The sequence below is a fragment of the Myotis nattereri genome (genome assembly GCF_964212035.1).
Source record: "Myotis nattereri genome assembly, chromosome: 2".
Classification (NCBI taxonomy): domain Eukaryota; kingdom Metazoa; phylum Chordata; class Mammalia; order Chiroptera; family Vespertilionidae; genus Myotis; species Myotis nattereri.
In genome coordinates this window covers 96,330,912-96,350,055 of record NC_138076.1, presented here as the reverse complement: position 1 = coordinate 96,350,055, position 19,144 = coordinate 96,330,912, and the positions used below count along the sequence as shown (strand labels likewise).

At 40.7% G+C, this 19,144-nt stretch overlaps 1 protein-coding gene across 1 annotated transcript in view; it reads left to right on the top strand.

The window, feature by feature from the left end:
• SGCG (sarcoglycan gamma) overlaps positions 1-19,144 on the top strand; it is a 160,097-nt gene that overhangs the window by 91,581 nt on the left and 49,372 nt on the right. Inside the window, exon 5 of the mRNA XM_081083028.1 lies at positions 7,676-7,795. Coding sequence (XP_080939154.1) covers positions 7,676-7,795 — 120 coding nt within the window. The remainder of the gene's footprint in view (positions 1-7,675; positions 7,796-19,144) is intronic.

Here is a 19,144-nt window from a genome sequence, read left to right as displayed (position 1 = left end):
CAAATTCATGTATTAAGTCTAGTAGCTTTTTGATGGAGTCTCTAGGGTTTTGTATGTATAATATCATGTCGTCTGCAAATAAGGACAGTTTTACTTCCTCTTTTCCAATTTGGATGCCTTTTATTTCTTCTTCTTGCCGAATTGCAATGGCTAACACTTCCAGTACTATGTTGAACAGGAGTGGTGAGAGGGGGCATCCCTGTCTTGTTCCTGTTCTTAGGGGAAATGGTGTAAGTTTTTGTCGATTGAGTATGATGTTGGCTGTGGGCCTGTCATATATGGCTTTTATTATGTTGAGGTATGATCCTTCTACTCCCACCTTGCTGAGAGTTTTTATCAAAAATGGGTGTTGAATTTTGTCAAATGCTTTTTCTGCATCAATTGATATGACCATGTGGTTTTTTTCTTTCAATTTGTTTATGTGATGTATCACGTTTATTGATTTGCGGATATTGTACCATCCTTGCATCCCTGGGATAAATCCTACTTGGTCATGGTGTATGATCTTTCTGATGTACTGCTGGATCCGATTTGCTAAGATTTTGTTGAGGATTTTGGCATCTATGTTCATGAGGGATATTGGCCTGTAATTCTCTTTCATTGTGTTGTCCTTACCTGGTTTTGGTATTAGGGTGATGCTGGCTTCATAGAATGAGCTTGGAAGTGTTCCTTCCTCTTGAATTTTTTGTAGTAGTCTGAGGAGGATAGGTTTTAGTTCTTCCTTGAATGTTTGGTAAAACTCCCCTGTGAAGCCGTCTGGTCCTGGGCTTTTGTTTGCTGGAAGCTTTTTGATGACTGCTTCAATTTCTTCCATAGTTATTGGCCTGTTGAGATTTTTAGATTCTTCCTGATTGAGTTTTGGAATGTTGTATTTTTCTAGGAATTTGTCCATTTCCTCCAGGTTGTCTAGTTTGCTGGAGTAGAGCTGTCCTTAGTATTTTTTAACAATCATTTGTATTTCTGTGGGGTCTGTTGTTATTTCGCCTCTTTCATTTCTGATTTTGTTTATTTGGGTCCTCTCTCTTTGCTTCTTGGTGAGTCTGGCTAGAGGTTTGTCAATCTTGTTTATCCTTTCGAAGAACCAGCTCTTGGTTTCATTGATTTTCTGTATTATTTTTTTGTTCTCTATGTTATTTATTTCTGCTCTAATCTTTATTATCTCCTTCCTTCTGCTCACTCTGGGGTTTTCTTGTTGCTCTCTTTCTAATTCTTTGAGTTGTAGAGTTAGCTGATTTACTACCATTTTTTCTTGTTTTTTGAGATAGGCCTGTAGAGCTATAAAGTTCCCTCTCAGGACTGCTTTCATTGTGTCCCATAGGTTTTGGATTGTTGTGTTTTCATTGTCATTAGTTTCCAGGATGTTTTGAATTTCTTCTTTGATTTCATTGGTAACCCAATCAATATTTAATAGCATGCTATTCAGCTTCCAGGTGTTTGAGTATTTTGGGTTGTTTTTATTGCAGTTTATTTCTAATATTATGCCATCGTGGTCTGCGAAGACGCTTTTTATGATTTCAATCTTCTTGAATTTGGGGATACTTTGCTTGTGACCCAATATATGGTCTATTTTTGAATATGTGTCATGAGCACTTGAGTAGAATGTATATTCCGTGGCACTGGGGTGAAGTGTTCTGAAGATGTCTATTAAGTCCATCTGATCTAGTGAGTCAGTTAGTATTGCTGTATCTTTGCTGGTTGTTTGTCTAGAGGACTTATCCAGTGACGACAGTGGTGTATTAAAGTCCCCTACTATGATTGTATTGTTGTCGATCTCTCCTTTGATATCTTCCAGAAGATTTTTTATGTATTTGGGTGCTCCTGCATTGGGTGCATATATGTTTATCAGGGTTATATCTTCTTGTTGTATTGATCCTTTTAGTATTATGAAGTGGCCTTCCGTATCTCTTGTTATGGCCTTCACTTTGAGGTCTATTTTGTCCGATATAAGTATTGCTACCCCAGCTTTCTTTTCTTTTCCATTAGCCTGAAAGATATTTTTCCATCCCTTCACTTTCAGTCTGTGTGAGTCCTTTCTAATGAGGTGGGTCTCTTGTAGACAGCAAATGTATGGGTCATGATTTTTTATCCATTCAGCCACTCGATATCTTTTGGTTGGAGCATTTAGCCCGTTTACATTTAAAGTTATTATTGAAAGGTACTTGTTTGTAGCCATTTCTTTTTTTGTGTGTGTGGCTGTTTTCTTTCTGGGATTTTTATTTCTTCTTTTTACACCAGTCCCTTTAGCATTTCTTACATTGCTGGCTTGGTGGTGATAAACTCATAATTCTGATGTTGGTACGCTTGAAGCTGTCCCAGAGGCTCCTTACACTATCCTCGCATTTTTGGATTCTTTTTTCATTTTGCTTTTCCGGTTGGGTGTTTTTTGCTTCCTCGCATTTCAAATCATTGACTTGATTCTTGCGCTCCTCTGTTCTGCTGTTGGGAGTCTGTATAATATTCTTTATTTCAGTCAGTGTATGCTTAATTTCTAGTTGGTTCCCCAATATAACATCGAGGGTCTCATTAGTTTTCTTGTAGATCTCATTAAGTTTATCGGCGGCTTCTAAACAGTTCTTGAGAGACCTTAAAAGTGTGGTTCTGAACTCTATATCTTCCATTGACAATTTTGTCCTGTTTCTTTGTCTCCGCATTTTGTTATGCTTCCTTGATGCACCCCCTAGTGGTCTTTGTTCGTGGTCTTATAGTTAAATCTTGATTGTTGTAGCTAATTCCAGGGAGGGTTTGACCTCCAGGCCAAGTGGCTATGAGAATCAGCTGTGTCAGCAGTGAGAGAACTTCTGTCCTCTAGGGAGGTGCTAATCTAGCCTTTGCCTGAGGCTATCTGGCAAATGGCTCTGCGCAGGGTTTGGGCGGGGCAGGTGGGTCACTGGGGCTCGGGATCAACAGGGTGGGCCGGAGAGAGCAGTTATGGCGGCTCTCAGTCCTGTCCCCAGGGGCTCTGCCTCTCTGAGTCCCAGCGACTGCTGCAAACCTTGGAGAGAAAGCTGCACTCGCTCTGACCGAAGCCAGACAGTCCCGCTTCTCCCGTTTGAGTCTGGGTCCCTAAAGACTTGCCCGTATCTGGAGCTCAGAGTCTGCGACTCCCTCCCGATTGAAAACGCCAACCGCGCCCTCCGCCGCCAGCCAGCTCCGCGCACTCCGCACCTCAGAATTTGACTTCAGCACTGCGCCTCCTCTGAGTGTCCGTATGCGTTTCTCTTTCCTCCTAGTTGTAGGACTTCCACTCAGCCAGCGTTCCAGTGGTTCTGGGTGATGTCCGTTCCGTCTTTTAGTTTCACTTTTGAAGTAGTTGTTCAAAGCAGCAAACTCCGGCGTTAACCTATGCCGCCATCTTGGTTCTCCCCGTCCTCTTTTTGACCTTCAATTCTGAATGATAGCTTTGCTGGGTAAAGCAATCTTGGTTGTAGGTTCTTGCTATTCATCACTTTGAATATTTCTTGCCACTCCCTTCTGGCCTGCATAGTTTCTGTTGAGAAATCAGCTGACAGTCGTATGGGTATTCCCTTGTAGGTAACTGAGTTTCTTTCTCTTGCTGCTTTTAAGATTCTCTCTTTGTCTTTTGCTCTTGGCATTTTAATGATGATGTGTCTTGGTGTGGTCCTCTTTGGATTCCTTTAGTTTGGGGTTCTCTGTGCTTCCTGGACTTGTAAGTCTATTTCTTTCACCAGGTAGGGGAAGATTTCTGTCATTATTTCTTCAAATAGGTTTCATTATCTTGCTCTCTCTCTTCTTCTGCCACCCCCATAATTCTGATGTTGGTACACTTGAAGTTGTCCCAGAGGCTCCTTACACTATCTTCATATTTTTGGATTCTTTTTTCTTTCTTTTTTTCCGGTTGGGTGTTTTTTGATTCTTCATATTTCAAATCTTTGACTTGATTCTTGGGATCCTCTAGTCTGCTGTTGGATCTCTGTATAATATTCTTTATTTCAGTCAGTGTATGCTTAATTTTTATTTGGTCCTTTTTCACATCCTCGAGGGTCTCACTAGATTTATTGAGGGTCTCACTCAATTTATGGGCAGTTTCTAGAAAATTCTTGAAAAACCTTATAACCGTGGTTTTGAACTCTATATCCAGTAGTTTGCTTTCCTCCATTTCTGTCATTTGTGACCTGTTTCTTTGTCTCCGCATTTTTTATGCTTCCCTCTGTTGATAGAGTGGCTTTCTGTGGTAGGTATCCTGTAGGGCCCAGTAGCTCAGGCTCCCCAATTACCTGAGGTGGAAACTGTTGATGCACCCCTTTGTGGGCTGTATGCCCAGTCTTGTTGTAGTTAAGTCTTGACTGTAGTTGGTATCATTGGGAGGAATTGACCTCCAGGCCAATTGGCTGTGAGAATCAGCTGTGTCTATGGTGGGAGAAGTTCTGTGCTGGAGACACCCTTATGGGGCAAGACTTGCTTCAGTGGGGCTTTGGTGCTCACTGAGTCTTCCCCCTTATTGTGTCCCTTATGGATCTGAGGAGTTGTAATCTGGATGGTTCCACTCTGACCACTGGGTACACTGGCTCTTGGATCTCTAAGGATGTGCTAATTTAGCCTCTGTCTGAGGTTACCCAGCAGGAGCTATGAAGAGATCTGCAGATTCCTCTTCTTTGTTTTGGGTTTGGAGGTGCTCAGATGAGGCCCAGATGTGAAGCAATGCAAGCTGCTGTGGGGCCTTGGACCTTCTTTTGGAAGTTCTGGGTCTCTCTGAGCCAGCTGCATTTTGTTAGGTAATTTTAGATTGCAAAGGGCCAGGTCATTCATATGCAAAAGCCGCTGGGCACAGCTTGGGTGGGGCGGGGCCTCAGGGAATCAACAGGGTGGAGCAAACAGCTATGGCTGATCCTCAGTCCTTCCCTAAGAGGCCCCGCGTCTCAGTGTCCCACGGTAGTCGCTGCAAGCACCTCTGAGAGAAAGCCACCCTCGAGTTCCGCCCACTTCCAGACAGTCCAGTTTCTCCCTGTATGAGTCTGGGTCCCCAGAGACTAGCCTGGAACTGGAGTTGAGAGCGGGAGCATGTGTCTCCCTCCCGACTGAAAAAGACAACCGAATCCTCAGTTGCCAGACCTTTCCGCGCACCTCTGTACCTCTGCACTTTACTTCCTCACCTCCTCTGAGTCTCAGTGTGCTTTTCTCTTTCCTTCTAGTTGTAGAATTTCCACTCAGCCAGCCTTCCTGTGGTTCTGGATGATGTCCGTTTTGTCTTTTAGTTGTATTTTTGAAGTGGTTGTGCAAGGCAGCAATTTCAGGTGTTTACCTATGCCGCCATCTTGTTTTCTCTATCCAAACACACACTCTTAAATGAAGCATCAGTGAAGGGTTTTGAGGTATCTAATCTAATAAAAGAGAAACATGGTAATTGGCGTACGACCGCTACCCTTCCCATTGGCTAATCAGGGAGATATGCAATATAACTTTCAGCCAAGATGGCGGCCGGCAGCCAGGCAGCTTGAAACTAACATGAGGCTTGCTTGCTTCAGTGACGGAGGATTCCAACATTCCTCGCCTGCCTTGCCGGCCTCTGAGCCTGCAGTTTGAAACATTTTAACAAATATAGAAGCTAAAAAAAACCCCAGAAACCAGCTTTCAGGGAGCTGGGATCTCAGAGCTGGAGTTATACATTGTTTCGATTACCTACTTTCAGCAGCGGAGGCCTAAGAGCTGGAGCCTCAGAGCTACAGCTGGCCCAGAATTTAAAAAAAGAAAAAGAAAAAAGGAGCATTTGGGAACTTCTGTCACCCGCCAGCCTGAAAACAGCCCTCAGCTCCTCACCCAGACTGGCCAGGCACCCCAGTGGGGACCCCCACCCTGAAGGGTGTGTGACCAGCTGCAAACAGCCATCAGCCCCTCACCCAGGCTGGCCAGGCACCCCAGTGGGGACCCCCACCCTGATCCAGGACACCCTTCAGGTCAAACCAGCCAGCCCCACCCATGCACCAGGCCTCTATCCTATATAGTAAAAGGGTAATATGCCTCCCGGCACCGGGATCAGCGTTACGGGGGGCAGCGCCCAAACCCCCTGATCGCCTTGCGGCTCTGTGTGTGACAGGGGGTGGGGCCACAACCTCCCTATCCATCCTGCTCTGTTCGTGGCAGGGGAAGGCGCCCCCACCTCCTGATCAGCCCTGCTCTGTGCCTGATATGGAGGAGCTCCCCAACCTCTGATCGCCCTGCGGCTCTGTGTGTGACAGGGTGCGTCACCCCAACCCCCTGATCAGCCCTGCTCTGTGTGTGACAGGGGGCGATGCCCCAACTCCCCTATAGGCCCTACTCTCTGAGTGAGGGGGGAGCTCCTCAACGCCCTGATGGGCCCTGCTCTGTGCGTGACAGGGGGTGGCATCGCAACCTCCCAATCCGCCCTGCTCTGTGCATGACAGGGGGCGGTGACCCAACTCCCCAATCGGCCCTGCTCTGAGCCCGACCAGGGGCTGCACCTAGGGATTGGGCCTGCCCTCTGCCACCCGGGAGCAGGCCTAAGCCAGCTGGGCGTTATCTCCCGAGGGATCGCAGACTGCGCGAGGGCACAGGACAAGCTGAGGGACCCCCCCCCCTTCCCCCCGAGTGCACAAATTTTTGTGCACCGGGCCTCTAGTAAATTAATAAAATAATATAAGAATACATTGGTGACCATGTCCAAAATAGATTCACATATTAATTGAAAAGCTTCTATTTAATTTCTAGCAGGTATCCATCAACTTTAATGAGGAACACAGGGACACATTCACAAAAACTATAAGCTATTCATTTTCTCAATAAATTTATTTTCTAGATAATAAAATAAAGCTAACATGCAAAAGAACTAGGGAACAGTTGTAATTCTGTAAGCAAATGGTGAGAGCTGTGTTTTAGAAAGATTAACCCATTATGCTGCCAGGGTTAGAAAAATTGAAAGTACGAAGTGAAATTATGATATAAAATGATGAGTATAGGATCTTATTCACTCCATGAGTATAGGATCTTATTCACTCCATGAGGTGCCTGGCCCATAATAGCACTGGCTACATGTTTGCTGAATACAGTAATGGTCTGAAAGGCAATGGGTCTAAAGCACATGTGAAGAAATTAAACTTGGAGGAGAAAGTGATGCCTTTGTCACTGAAATAAAAAGAAAGAAGGAGTGAAGAAGACAAATATGCGTTTGGTAAGGGCAGAAATTTGAGGGAGTTCTTCCATGGTGATGTCTGTTTTTACCATGGAATAAGAGGTGACGACCTCTTCTGAGGATAAGGGCAGAGAAGATAATCTGAGTGTGAGTCATTTTCGCCATTAAAGTGAGCCATTTATAAGATTGTCTTTCATAAATCTCACATTTCATAATATAAAATTCTTATTTAGTTAATACTCAAAAGAATGCAGATTTTAAATAATATGAGTGGCAGAATTAAATTGTTTTTGGCAGGTTTCAAAAAACGTAAAAATTAACTTTTAAATAATTTATGAATACATATATTTGATAAATATTAGCACAGATTTGACAGGAATTAATTTTAACAATATAATAGCTTTAGGCTTAGAACTTAAAAACTCATAAAGTAAAATAATAACTATTGGTTAAAAAATTCTAAATATTTTGTAATTTGCTATTTCTGGATGAGATGGAATGTGTAAAAATAGAGATCATGACACTGCATGTAGTAAACTCTTTATAATACTGTTCCAATTAATCCTTCAGGTCCCAAAATGGTAGAAGTCCAGAGTCAACAGTTTCAGATCAGTTCCAAAGAAGGCAAATCACTGTTTACTGTTGATGAAAGCAAAGTTGTGGTTGGTACAGACAGACTTCGAGTAACTGGTATGTACTAGCTTTTTTATTTTATTTTAATTGATATATAATTGGCATGTAAATTAAATTAGTTTCAGGTGTGCAACATAATGATTCCATCTTTGTATATAATGTGAAATGATCACCACAAAAAGTTTAGTTAATATTCATCACCACACATACTTATAAATTTTTTCTTATGATGAGAACTTCTAAAATTTACTAAAAAACAACTTTCAAACATGCAATACAGTATCATTGACAATAGAACTATGGCAGGGGTGGGCAAACTTTTTGACTCGAGGGCCACAATGGGTTCTTAAACTGGACCGGAGGGCTGGAACAAAAGCATGGATGTAGTGTTTGTGTGAACTAATATAAATTCAAAGTAAACATCATTACATAAAAGGGTACGGTCTTTTTTTTTTTTTTAGTTTTATTCATTTCAAACGGGCTGGATCCGGCCCGCGGGCCGTAGTTTGCCCACAGCCGAACTATGGTATAGATTACATCTCATGACTTTAATTTATAGCTGGAATTTAGTATCTTTTTATTTTCTTCACCCATTTTGCCATCCCACACTCCCTACTCTCTTAGAACCACCAATCTGTTCTCTGTATCTACATATTCAGGTTTTAAAAAATATATATATTTTATTGATTTTTTTACAGAGTGGAAGGGAGAGGGATAGAAAGTTAGAAACATCGATGAGAGAGAAGCATCGATCAGCTGCCTCCTACACACCCCCCACTGGGGATGTGCCCACAACCAAGGTACATGTCCTTGACAGGAAACAAACCTGGGACCCTTGAGTCCACTGGCTGACGCTCTATCCACTGAGCCAAACCAGTTAGGGCCGTTTTCAGGTTTTTTGTTTGCTTGTTTAGATTCCACATATAAGTGAGATCATAATGTATTTGTCTTTCTCTGTCCGACTTTTCACTTAGCATAATGGCCTCAAGATCCAGCTATATTGTTGCAAATGGCAAGATTTTCTTCTTTTTAAAGGCTGAATAGTATTCTACATCACATCTTCTTTATCCATTCATCTGTAGCAACTCTTGAGAAAAACAAACAATATCCCATGGAGTACACATCTGCAAAAGCAAATTATACTTTGGGCACATTTACTCTTTCAGGCAAATAAGAAAAAAGTAATTTGAATTTGTTGACTTTTTTTATGGGATTTCTTTGGAAATTCTTTGGTATTCTCATAGAAGAATGAAATACTCCTCACAAATCTTTACCCACTCTTTCCTTCCACCACATTGTTACCCTTTATCTCTCTCCACTGGTGTAACCCAAAAGCTTATCATAAATTTCTCTATCATCTGCACAATATTAAACATGACTTTTGCAAAACAACCTTCTTCCAAGTCTCTTTTATTCCCATTATGTGGGGTACTTGGGTTCCTTATCTATACTAATAGAAGCCTATGTCCGTGGTCAGCAAACTGCAGCTCGTGAGCCACATGCGGCTCTTTGGCCCCTTGAGTGTGGCTCTTCCTAAGCCTTAGGAGTACCCTAATTAAGTTAATAACAGTGTACCTACCTATATAGTTTAAGTTTAAAAAATCTGGCTCTCAAAAGAAATTTCAATTGTTGTATTGTTGATATTTGTCTCTGTTGACTAATGAGTTTGCCGACCACTGGCCTAGGTGGTCCTCGTGCCCTCGCACACGACGTCATCACAAGATGGCTGCCACAAGATGGCCATCACAGATGGCCACGTGCACAGTGGAGGCCAGGGGGTCACACGGCTCTTCACAGCACAGAGGAGGCTGGTCGCGGCAGGGGAGGGCAGTTGTGGGTGATCAGGCCAGCGGGAGAGTGCAGTTGGGAACGATCGGGCTGTCAGGGGAGGGCAGTTGGGGGCGATTGGCCAGCAGGGGAGCAGTTAGGCATCAATAGGGTCAGCAGGGGAGTGGTTAGGGGGCAATCAGGCTGGCAGGCAGAAGTGGTTGTGGCAATCAGGCAGGCAGGCAGGTGAGCTATTGGGAGCCAGCAGTCCCGGATTGTGTGGGACCAAGGGGTCCCAGATTGGAGAGGGTGCAGGCTGGGCTGAGGGACAATCCCCCTCCCCCATGAACAAATTTCATGCTCCGGGCCTCTAGTATTTTTACAAAAAACATTTCTTTATTTGAAATAAATATAAGATGGGGTTTTGATATGACTCATTTTTAGGACTGAAAAGAAGAAATTTTATTTTTAAAACTGTTTACATGTTCTAAATTTACTTGCTGAGATTCTGTAAAGACTAGAAGACATACAAAGGCAGACACTAGTTTAATTCATCCCAGTACTTTTTTTGTTTTAATCCTCACCTGCCGGAAGCCAATTCCAACATGTCATAATTGCAAGAGTTTCATCAAAAGGTTGGTGGAACTTGGGGACTCAACAAGGTTGAGTCACACATGTAGTCACCTGAGAATGGCTGAGGGCATTTCCCCAAACCTGAAAAGGGATGATTGTTGGCTGCCAGACAGCTCAGGGCATCTTAATCTACATGTTATTGCCTCCTATTGGCCAAACACCTGAACAGCCGTAGGCGATTCTTCCAATCTGACAATGCTTCTGTATACGAAACCCTGACCCTTTGAAGTATATATCTCTGCCTTGCCTCAGGACAATTTGTGTTAATAAAAATGATGGGGTCCTGAGATGAGGAGAACTTAGATCTTAGTTTCCTTTAAACTAGTCTCCTCTGACCCCCAAATGTCTTTCAAAATTAAGTGTCATCTCTGGACTCCTATGTAATCTATGCACAGCCTTCTCCAGATTTCCTGAACCATTCTTGATGCCGGAACAAGAACCCCAGAACTCACCTAAGGATATGTTTATTGATTTTTTTTAAGGAGAGGAAGAGAGAGAGAGAGAGAGAGAGAGAGAGAGAGGCATTGGTTGCCTCCTGCATCCTCCCTGACTGGGGATTAAACCAGTAACCTAGGTATGTGTCCTGACAGGGAATTGAACCCAAAACTTTTTTGGCATACAGGGTAGCCATCCATTCAGGGCATCCTGATACTTTTAGCTACTATTATGAAAACCAATATCAATTTTATTCTCTCATATATTGTTACCAATACTCATAAATGAAAAGAAATAATGTTCCCTGACTCAAAAAAAGGAAAAAGAAATACACTCAACTCTAACATGAAGTTTTGTGTCATATATAATTCCTAACAAAACAAACTAAAAAACATAACCTATGTTGCAGCATACTACAAGGCAGTAGGGTCTTTTTCTTACTAAAATAAAAGACACTAAGAAATCTAATGAAAGGAAATTGAGTATTACCTAGTTAAAAAAAAAAAATCCAGGTTTCCCAAGTGTCTTGGTTATCAGAAATCACTCTTGCATAGTACAGAGAATATTGGCTTTGAAGATCGAGCTTCTAGTCCAGTGGTTCTCAAATTTCTCGCCCTTTAAATACAGTTCCTCATGTTGTGATCCAACCATAAAATTATTTTCATTGCTACTTCATAACTGTAATGTTGCTACTGTTATGAATCAAAATGTAAATATCTGATATGCAGGATGGTCTTAGGCGACACCTGTGAAAGGGTCATTCGACCGCCAAAGGGGTCATGACGCACAGGTTGAGAACCGCTGTCTAGTCCCATCTGAACAATTACTAGCTGCATGACCACAGGCAAATTACTTAATATGCTTTGGTAGTTTTCTCACATTTATTTATTTATTTATTTATTTATTTATTTATTTAGTTAGTTTTATTGCTTAAAGTATTACAAAGGGTATTACATATGTCTCCTTTTTTCCCCCACCCTTGACAATCCCCTGGCTTCCCCTACCCCCCAGTGTCTTATGTCCATTGGTTATGCTTATATACATGCATATAAGTCCTTCAGTTGATCTCTTACCCCCGCCTTCTGCACCCCTCCCCTCCCCGGCCTTCCAGCTGCAGTTTGACAGTCTGTTTGAGGCAGCTCTACCTCTGTATCTATTTTTGTTCATAAGTTTAGAATGGTCTTTATTATCCATGAATGAGTGAGATCATGTGGTATTTTTCCTTCATTGACTGGCTTATTTCACTTAGCATAATGCTCTCCAGTTCCATCCATGCCATTGCAAATGGTAAGAGTTCCTTCTTTTTTACAGCAGCATAGTATTCCATCGTGTAGATTTACCACAGTTTTCTAATCCATTCATCTACAGATGGGCACTTAGGCTGTTTCCAGATCTTAGCTATGGTGAATTGTGCTGCTATGAACATAGGGGTGTATATATCCTTTCTGATTGGTGTTTCTGGTTTCTTGGGATACAGTCCTAGAAGTGGGATCACAGGGCCAAATGGGAGTTCCATTTTTAGTTTTTTGAGGAAGCTCCATACTGTCTTCCATAGTGGCTGCACCAGTCTGCATTCCCACCAGCAGTGCACAAGTGTTCCTTTTTCTCCACATCCTCTCCAGCACTTGTCGTTTGTTGATTTGTTGATGATAGCCATTCTGACAGGTGTGAGATGGTACCTCATTGTTGTTTTGATTTGCATCTCTCGGATGATTAGTGACTTTGAGCATGTTTTCATATGTTTCTTGGCTTTCTGAATGTCCTCTTTTGAAAGGTGTCTATTTAGGTCCTTTGCCCATTTTTTGATTGGATTGTTTATCTTCCTTTTGTTAAGTTGTATGAGTTCCCTATAAACTTTGGAGATTAGGCCCTTATCATATATGACATTGGCAAATATGTTCTCTCATGCAGTGGGCTCTCTTGTTGTTTTATTGATGGTTTCTTTTGCTGAGCAGAAGGTTTTTATTTTGATGTAGTCCCATTTGTTCATTTTTCTCTTTAGTTTCAAGTGCCCTAGGAGTTCTATCAGTGAAGAAATTGCTTTGACATATGTCTGAGATTTTGTTGCCTTTGGATTCTTCTAAAATTTTTATGGTTTCTTGTCATACATTTAAGTCCTTTATCCATTTTGAGTTAATTTTTGTGTATGGTGTAAGTTGGTGGTCTAGTTTCATTTTCTTGCATGTATCTGTCCAATTTTCCCAACGCCATTTATTGAAGAGACTGTCTTGACTCCATTGTAGGTTCTTGCTTCCTTTGTCAAATATTAATTGAGCATATTGGTTCGGGCTGATTTCTGGGCTCTCTATTCTATTCCATTGATCTATATATCTGTGCTTGTGCCAGTACCAGGCAGTTTTGAGAACAGTGGCTTTGTAATACAGCTTGATATCTGGTATTGAGATCCCACCTACTTTGTTCTTTCTCAAGATCGCTGCAGCTATTCGGGATCTTTTTTTATTCTAGATGAATTTTTGGAGAGTTCTTTCTAGATCTGTGAAATATGCCTTTGGTATTTTAATGGGAAGTGCATTGAATTTATAGATTGCTTTGGGTAGTATGGACATTTTAATGATGTTGATTCTACCAATCCATGAACACGGTATGTCCTTCCATCTGTTTATGTCTTCCTCTATCTCTTTTTTCAATATCCTGTAGTTTTCTGAGTAGAGGTCTTTTACCTCTTTAGTTGAGTTTATTCCTAGGTAGCTTAATTTTTTTGGTGTGATGGTAAATGGGATTGTTTTTATAATCTCTCTTTCTGAAAGTTCACTATTGGTGTATAGAAATGCCTCAGATTTCTTGGGGTTAATTTTGTATCCTGCTACATTGCCAAATTCATGTATTAAGTCCAGTAGTTTTTTGATGGAGTCTTTAGGGTTTTGTATGTATAATATCATGTCGTCTGCAAATAAGGACAGTTTTACTTCCTCTTTTCCAATTTGGATGCCTTTTATTTCTTCTTCTTGTCTAATTGCAATGGCTAATACTTCCAGTACTTTGTTGAACAGAATTGGTGAGAGTGGGGCATCCCTGTCTTGTCCCTGTTCTTAGGGGAAATGGTGTTAGTTTTTGTCCATTGAATATGATGTTGGCTGTGGGCTTGTCATATATGGCTTTTATTATGTTGAGGTATGATCCTTCTACTCCCACCTTGCTGAGAGTTTTTATCAAAAATGGGTGTTGGATTTTTGTCAAATGCTTTTTCTGCATCAATTGATATTACCATGTGGTTTTTTTCTTTCAGTTTGTTGTTGTGATGTATCACGTTTATTGATTTGCGGATATTGTACCATCCTTGCATCCCTGGGATAAATCCTACTTGGTCATGGTGTATGATCTTTCTGATGTACTGCTGTATCTGATTTGCTAAGATTTTGTTGAGGATTTTGGTATCTATGTTCATGAGGGATATTGGCCTGTAATTCTCTTTCATTGTGTTGTCTTTACCTGGTTTTGGTATTAGGGTGATGCTGGCTTCATAGAATGAGCTTGGGAGTGTTCCTTCCTCTTGAATTTTTTGTAGTAGTCTGAGGAGGATAGGTTTTAGCTCTTCCTTGAATGTTTGGTGAAACTCCCCTGTGAAGCCGTCTGGTCCTTGGCTTTTGTTTGCTGGAAGCTTTTTGGTGACTGCTTCAATTTTTTCCATAGTTATTGGCCTATTGAGATTTTTAGATTCTTCCTGATTGAGTTTGGAATGTTGTATTTTTCTAGGAATTTGTCCATTTCCTCCAGGTTGCCTAGTTTGTTGGAGTAGAGTTGTCCATAGTATTTTTTAACAATCATTTCTATTTCTGTGGATTCTGTTGTTATTTCGCCTCTATCGTTTCTGATTTTGTTTATTTGGGTCCTCTCTCTTTGCTTCTTGGTGAGCCTGGCTAGAGGTTGGTCAATTTTGTTTATCCTTTCAACGAAGCAGCTCTTGGTTTCATTGATTTTCTGTATTGTTTTTTTTTTTTTTTTGTCTCTATGTCATTTATTTCTGCTCTAATCTTTATTATCTCCTTTCTTCTGCTCACTCTGGGGTTTTCTTGTTGCTCTCTTTCTAATTCTTTGATATGTAGAATTAGATGATTTACTACCATTTTTTCTTGTTTTTTGAGATAGGCCTGTAGAGCTATAAACTTCCCTCTCAGGACTGCTTTCATTGTGTCCCATAGATTTTGGATTGTTGTGTTTTTATTGTCATTAGTTTCTTGGATGTTTTTGTTTCTTCTTTGATCTCATTGGTAACCCAATCAATATTTAATAACATGCTATTCAGCTTCCAAGTGTTTGAGTATTTTGGGTTGTTTTTATTGTAGTTTATTTCTAATATTATGCCTTTGTGGTCTGAGAAGATGCTTGGTATGATTTCAATCTTTTTGAATTTGGGGAGACTCTGCTTGTGACCCAATATGTGGTCTATTTCTGATATAGTGAGTCATTTAGAATGGCTGTTTCTTTGCTGATGGTTTGTCTAGAGGATTTACCCAGTGATGTCAGTGGTATATTAAAGTCCCCTACTATGATTGTATTGTTGTCGATCTCTCCTTTGATATCTTCCAGGAGTTTTTTTATGTATTTGGGTGCTCCTGCATTAGATGCATATATGTTTATCAGGGTTATATCTTCTTGTTGTATTGATCCCTTTAGTATTATGAAGTGGCCTTCCTTATCTCTTGTTATGGCCTTCACTTTGAGGTCTATTTTGTCCGATATAAGTATTGCTACCCCAGCTTTCTTTTCATTTCCATTTGCCTGAAAGATATTTTTCCATCCCTTCACTTTCAGTCTGTGTGAGTCCCTTCTTCTGAGGTAGGTCTCTTGTAGACAGCAAATGTATGGGTCATGTTTTTTTATCCATTCAGCCACTCAATGTCTTTTGGTTGGAGCATTTAGTCCGTTTATGTTTAAAGTTATTATTGAAAGGTACTTGTTTGTAGCCATTTCTTTTTTGTGTGTGGCTGTTTTCTTTCTGAGCCTTTTATTTCTTCTTTTTACATCAGTCCCTTTAGCATTTCTTGCATTGCTGGCTTGGTGGTGATAAACTCCCTTAGCCTTTTTTTGTCTGTGAAGCTTCTTATTTCCCCTTCAATTTTGAATGATAGCCTTGCTGGATAGAGTATTCTTGGATTCAGTCCTTTGCTTTGCATCACTTTGTAAATTTCCATCCATTCTTTTCTGGCCTGATGTGTTTCTGTTGAGAAATCATTTGATAATCTAATGGGAGATCCCTTGTATGTAACTTTCCATCTCTCTCTTGCAGCCTGTAAGATTCTCTCTTTGTCCTGAACATTTGCCATGGTAATTATGATGTGTCTTGGTGTGGGTCTTTTCGGGCTCACCTTGTTTGGGACTCTCTGTGCTTGTGTGACATTTTTCTTCCCCACCTCAGGGATGTTTTCTAATATTATTTCTTCAAATAGGTTTTCTAATCCGTGTCCTCTTTCTGTTGTTTTGGCACCCCTATTATTCATATGTTGTTTCATTTCATGTTGTCCCAAAGCTCCCTTAGGCTCTCCTCCTGTCTTTTAATTTTTTTCTCCAATTGCAGTACAGTTTGGGTGTATTTTGCTTTCTTGTTTTCTAATTCACTAATTCAGTCCTCTGCTTCTCCTAGTCTACTGTTGATACTTTCAATGGTGTTTTTTATTACAGCTATATCGCTCTTCATTTCTTCTGGTGTCTTACATAAGTTTTTGATTTTTTCATCTGTTTCTTTTTGCTTCTTGCATAAGTTGTTGATTTTTTCCTCCATCCAGTTTATGCACTCAAGGACCCTTATTCTGAATTCTTTTTCTGTCATGTTGCATGCCTCTGTATCACTTAGCTGCTTTTCTGATGACTCCTCCTTTTCTTTCCTTTGGGGTTTTCTTTGTCTACTCATGTTTGATCTCATCGACATATCTAGATGTTGAGTCATTCAGTGGCTGCTCCCTGGATGGCAGTGGCTCCTCGGGCTGTGGTTGCTCCTCTACTGGTTGTGATAGCAGCTGCTCCTCAGTTGGCAGCAGCTCCTCTGGTGGGTGCTGTACACAGCTGTGGTGGCTCTTCTGGATGGTTAGGGGAGGCTTCATGTACAGCTGCTGTTCCTCAGACAGAGGGTGTCGTGATCAGGAGGCTGCTGTTGCTTGGATCTTTCCATGAGAGGCAGTACTCCACGTCGTCGTGCTGTCCCTGATCCGGTGTCTCCGGGTTAGCAGCCAATCTCTGAATGTGGGGTCTTTGGAAGTTCAGTATACGTTTCCAAAAAACAGCCTCTCCGGATGGCGCAGTCTCTGTAGCTGAGCCGGAGCTCCGGGAGAGATTTCAGCCTGTTTTCTCACTTTTAAAAGTGGATTTATAATGTCAATTGTACTAGTGTTGCTGGATTAAGTGGATTAATGTATGCAAAGGACAGCAAAAGTCTTAGTAGGGTATTATTGCAGTGAGGGTAATAAAATATGTAGGACAAATAGCCAAAGCAACAGTTTAGGTTGCTTCCAACCCAAGCCATCCTACGTAAGACATTAGTGAAGTGAACTTTTGCCCAGCCCAGAACTCCTTCCAAGTCATGGCATCAATTAGTAGAAATGGTGAGAAAAATCAATAAGCAGTTATTTATTACCTACATGCATGTACCAGAATTACCTGGAGGGCTTGTTAAAATATGTATTGCTGGGCTTCAACCCAAGAGTTTCTGATTCAGTAGGTCTGAAATGGGACATGAGATTCTGCCTTTCTTAGCTGATGCTGTAGTGTCAAGGACCACATGCTGAGAACCTCTGTCCTACACTAATTTGACCAGAGTCAGTAGGAGAAACTACATGTTAGCAACATATAGACACACTATGTAGCACATACATTTAAGTTATCCTTTTTTAAAGATGTCATATTCTTATTCTCTTTCATAGGTTTATTTATGTATTTATTTTTGTCTCAAGCACAAAATTCTTCCAAACTTCTCTTCACTCCAGTGAAACTAATCAGATCAAATATACTGCATCTGAAACTACTACTAGTATATACTATTTTCCTTGTCATTTATACCATTGAGTGTTGAGTGCATGAACAGTACAATTCTGACCCAGAATTTAACTCTTGTTAGTTTTCCAACTTATGATCAAAGAAATGCAAGAAATCCCACAATTCTGACTTCTTTCCTTGTTTTTTCACTATCCACGGATCCATATATATTATCTTGTTCAGGTTTTCTCAACCATAACATTGTGGATTTTTAAAGTCCTCACCCAAGGATATGTTTATTGATTTTTAGAGAGAGAAGGGAGAACTATAGAGATAGCGATAGAGATAGAGATAGAGAGAAATATCGATTGGTTGCCTCTCGTACATACCCCAAATGGGGATTGAACCCGCAACCTTTTTGGTGTAGCAGATGTTGGCTCCAACCAAATGAGTCACCTGACCAGAGCTCAACCTTAACACTATTAACATTATGGGCTGAGGAATATTTTTGGTGTGAGCAGGGAACAGTGCAGGACATTTAGCAGCATCCCTGACCTTTATCCATAGGTCCAGTAGCATTCCTCCCCACTCCCTCATGAGTTGTGACAACAAAAATGGCTCCATGCATTGCCAAAAGTTATTTTTAGATGGTATGGGGGAAGAGGTAAAATCATCTCTAGTTTAAAACCACTGGTCTACCTTAAACCTATACTGTTTCTCTAGAATTTATTAACATTTACTAGTATTTAATGTTTACAATGTGTTAGTAAGCTAAATATCTATAGCACAAAATAAGACATGTTCCCTTTTAGGTGATGTGTATATTTCAGCTTATATGTAAAACATTAATTTGTTAGACATAGTCTGCTAAAGACTATAATAAATATTTGGGCCAGGGGCTACAGAAAGAGCCTGAAGAAAGGGATCAGTTGGTGTCAGAGAGTGAGGGAGAGACAAGAGTAGTTCAGAGAAGGTTTCTCCAGGAAAGATAAATTTGAGCTGGTCTTAGAAAGTAGGTGAGTGTAGACCTTGAGTGAGTCTTTTGCCCTTTAGTGTTTCACAGGACCCCTTCAAGCATCTTTACCCAGTGATCTCTTATTGACTGCATGATATTGTACAGAATCAAATAAAGCAAATACAATTGATTGTGAAATTAAATTTCAAATCTTGTCAAAGGAGCAGGGTTTTTAGAGTCAAAATGATGTAGAAATACTGGACTCTCTAACAAACCCAGTAACAAAAGAAGACCTGAAAAGTCAGACTTGCCAGCAACTACAGAAGTGAAAATGAACAAAAATGACCTGATAGGTACTTCAAAGATCAATAATTTTACTATCATAAGATTAAAATATTCACCCTTGGGAAGACTGACAATTCCCTCAATTTGACTATTCTTATGGCTTTATTGCAAATGTTAGATATTAGGTGAATAATGTCATATTGTACCACTGTGGTAGGCAGAATTCTAAAGATGACCCCAGTGACCTTTGCCCTTGTAAAATTCCCTCATCTCCGCATCTAGATGGAATTTGTAAATATGATGAGATATAATTCTAATGATTACATTATTTATATGCAAAGGGGAGATTATCTTAGTGGGCCTAATCTAATATCAAGAGATCTCTATAACAGAGAGTTTTCTTT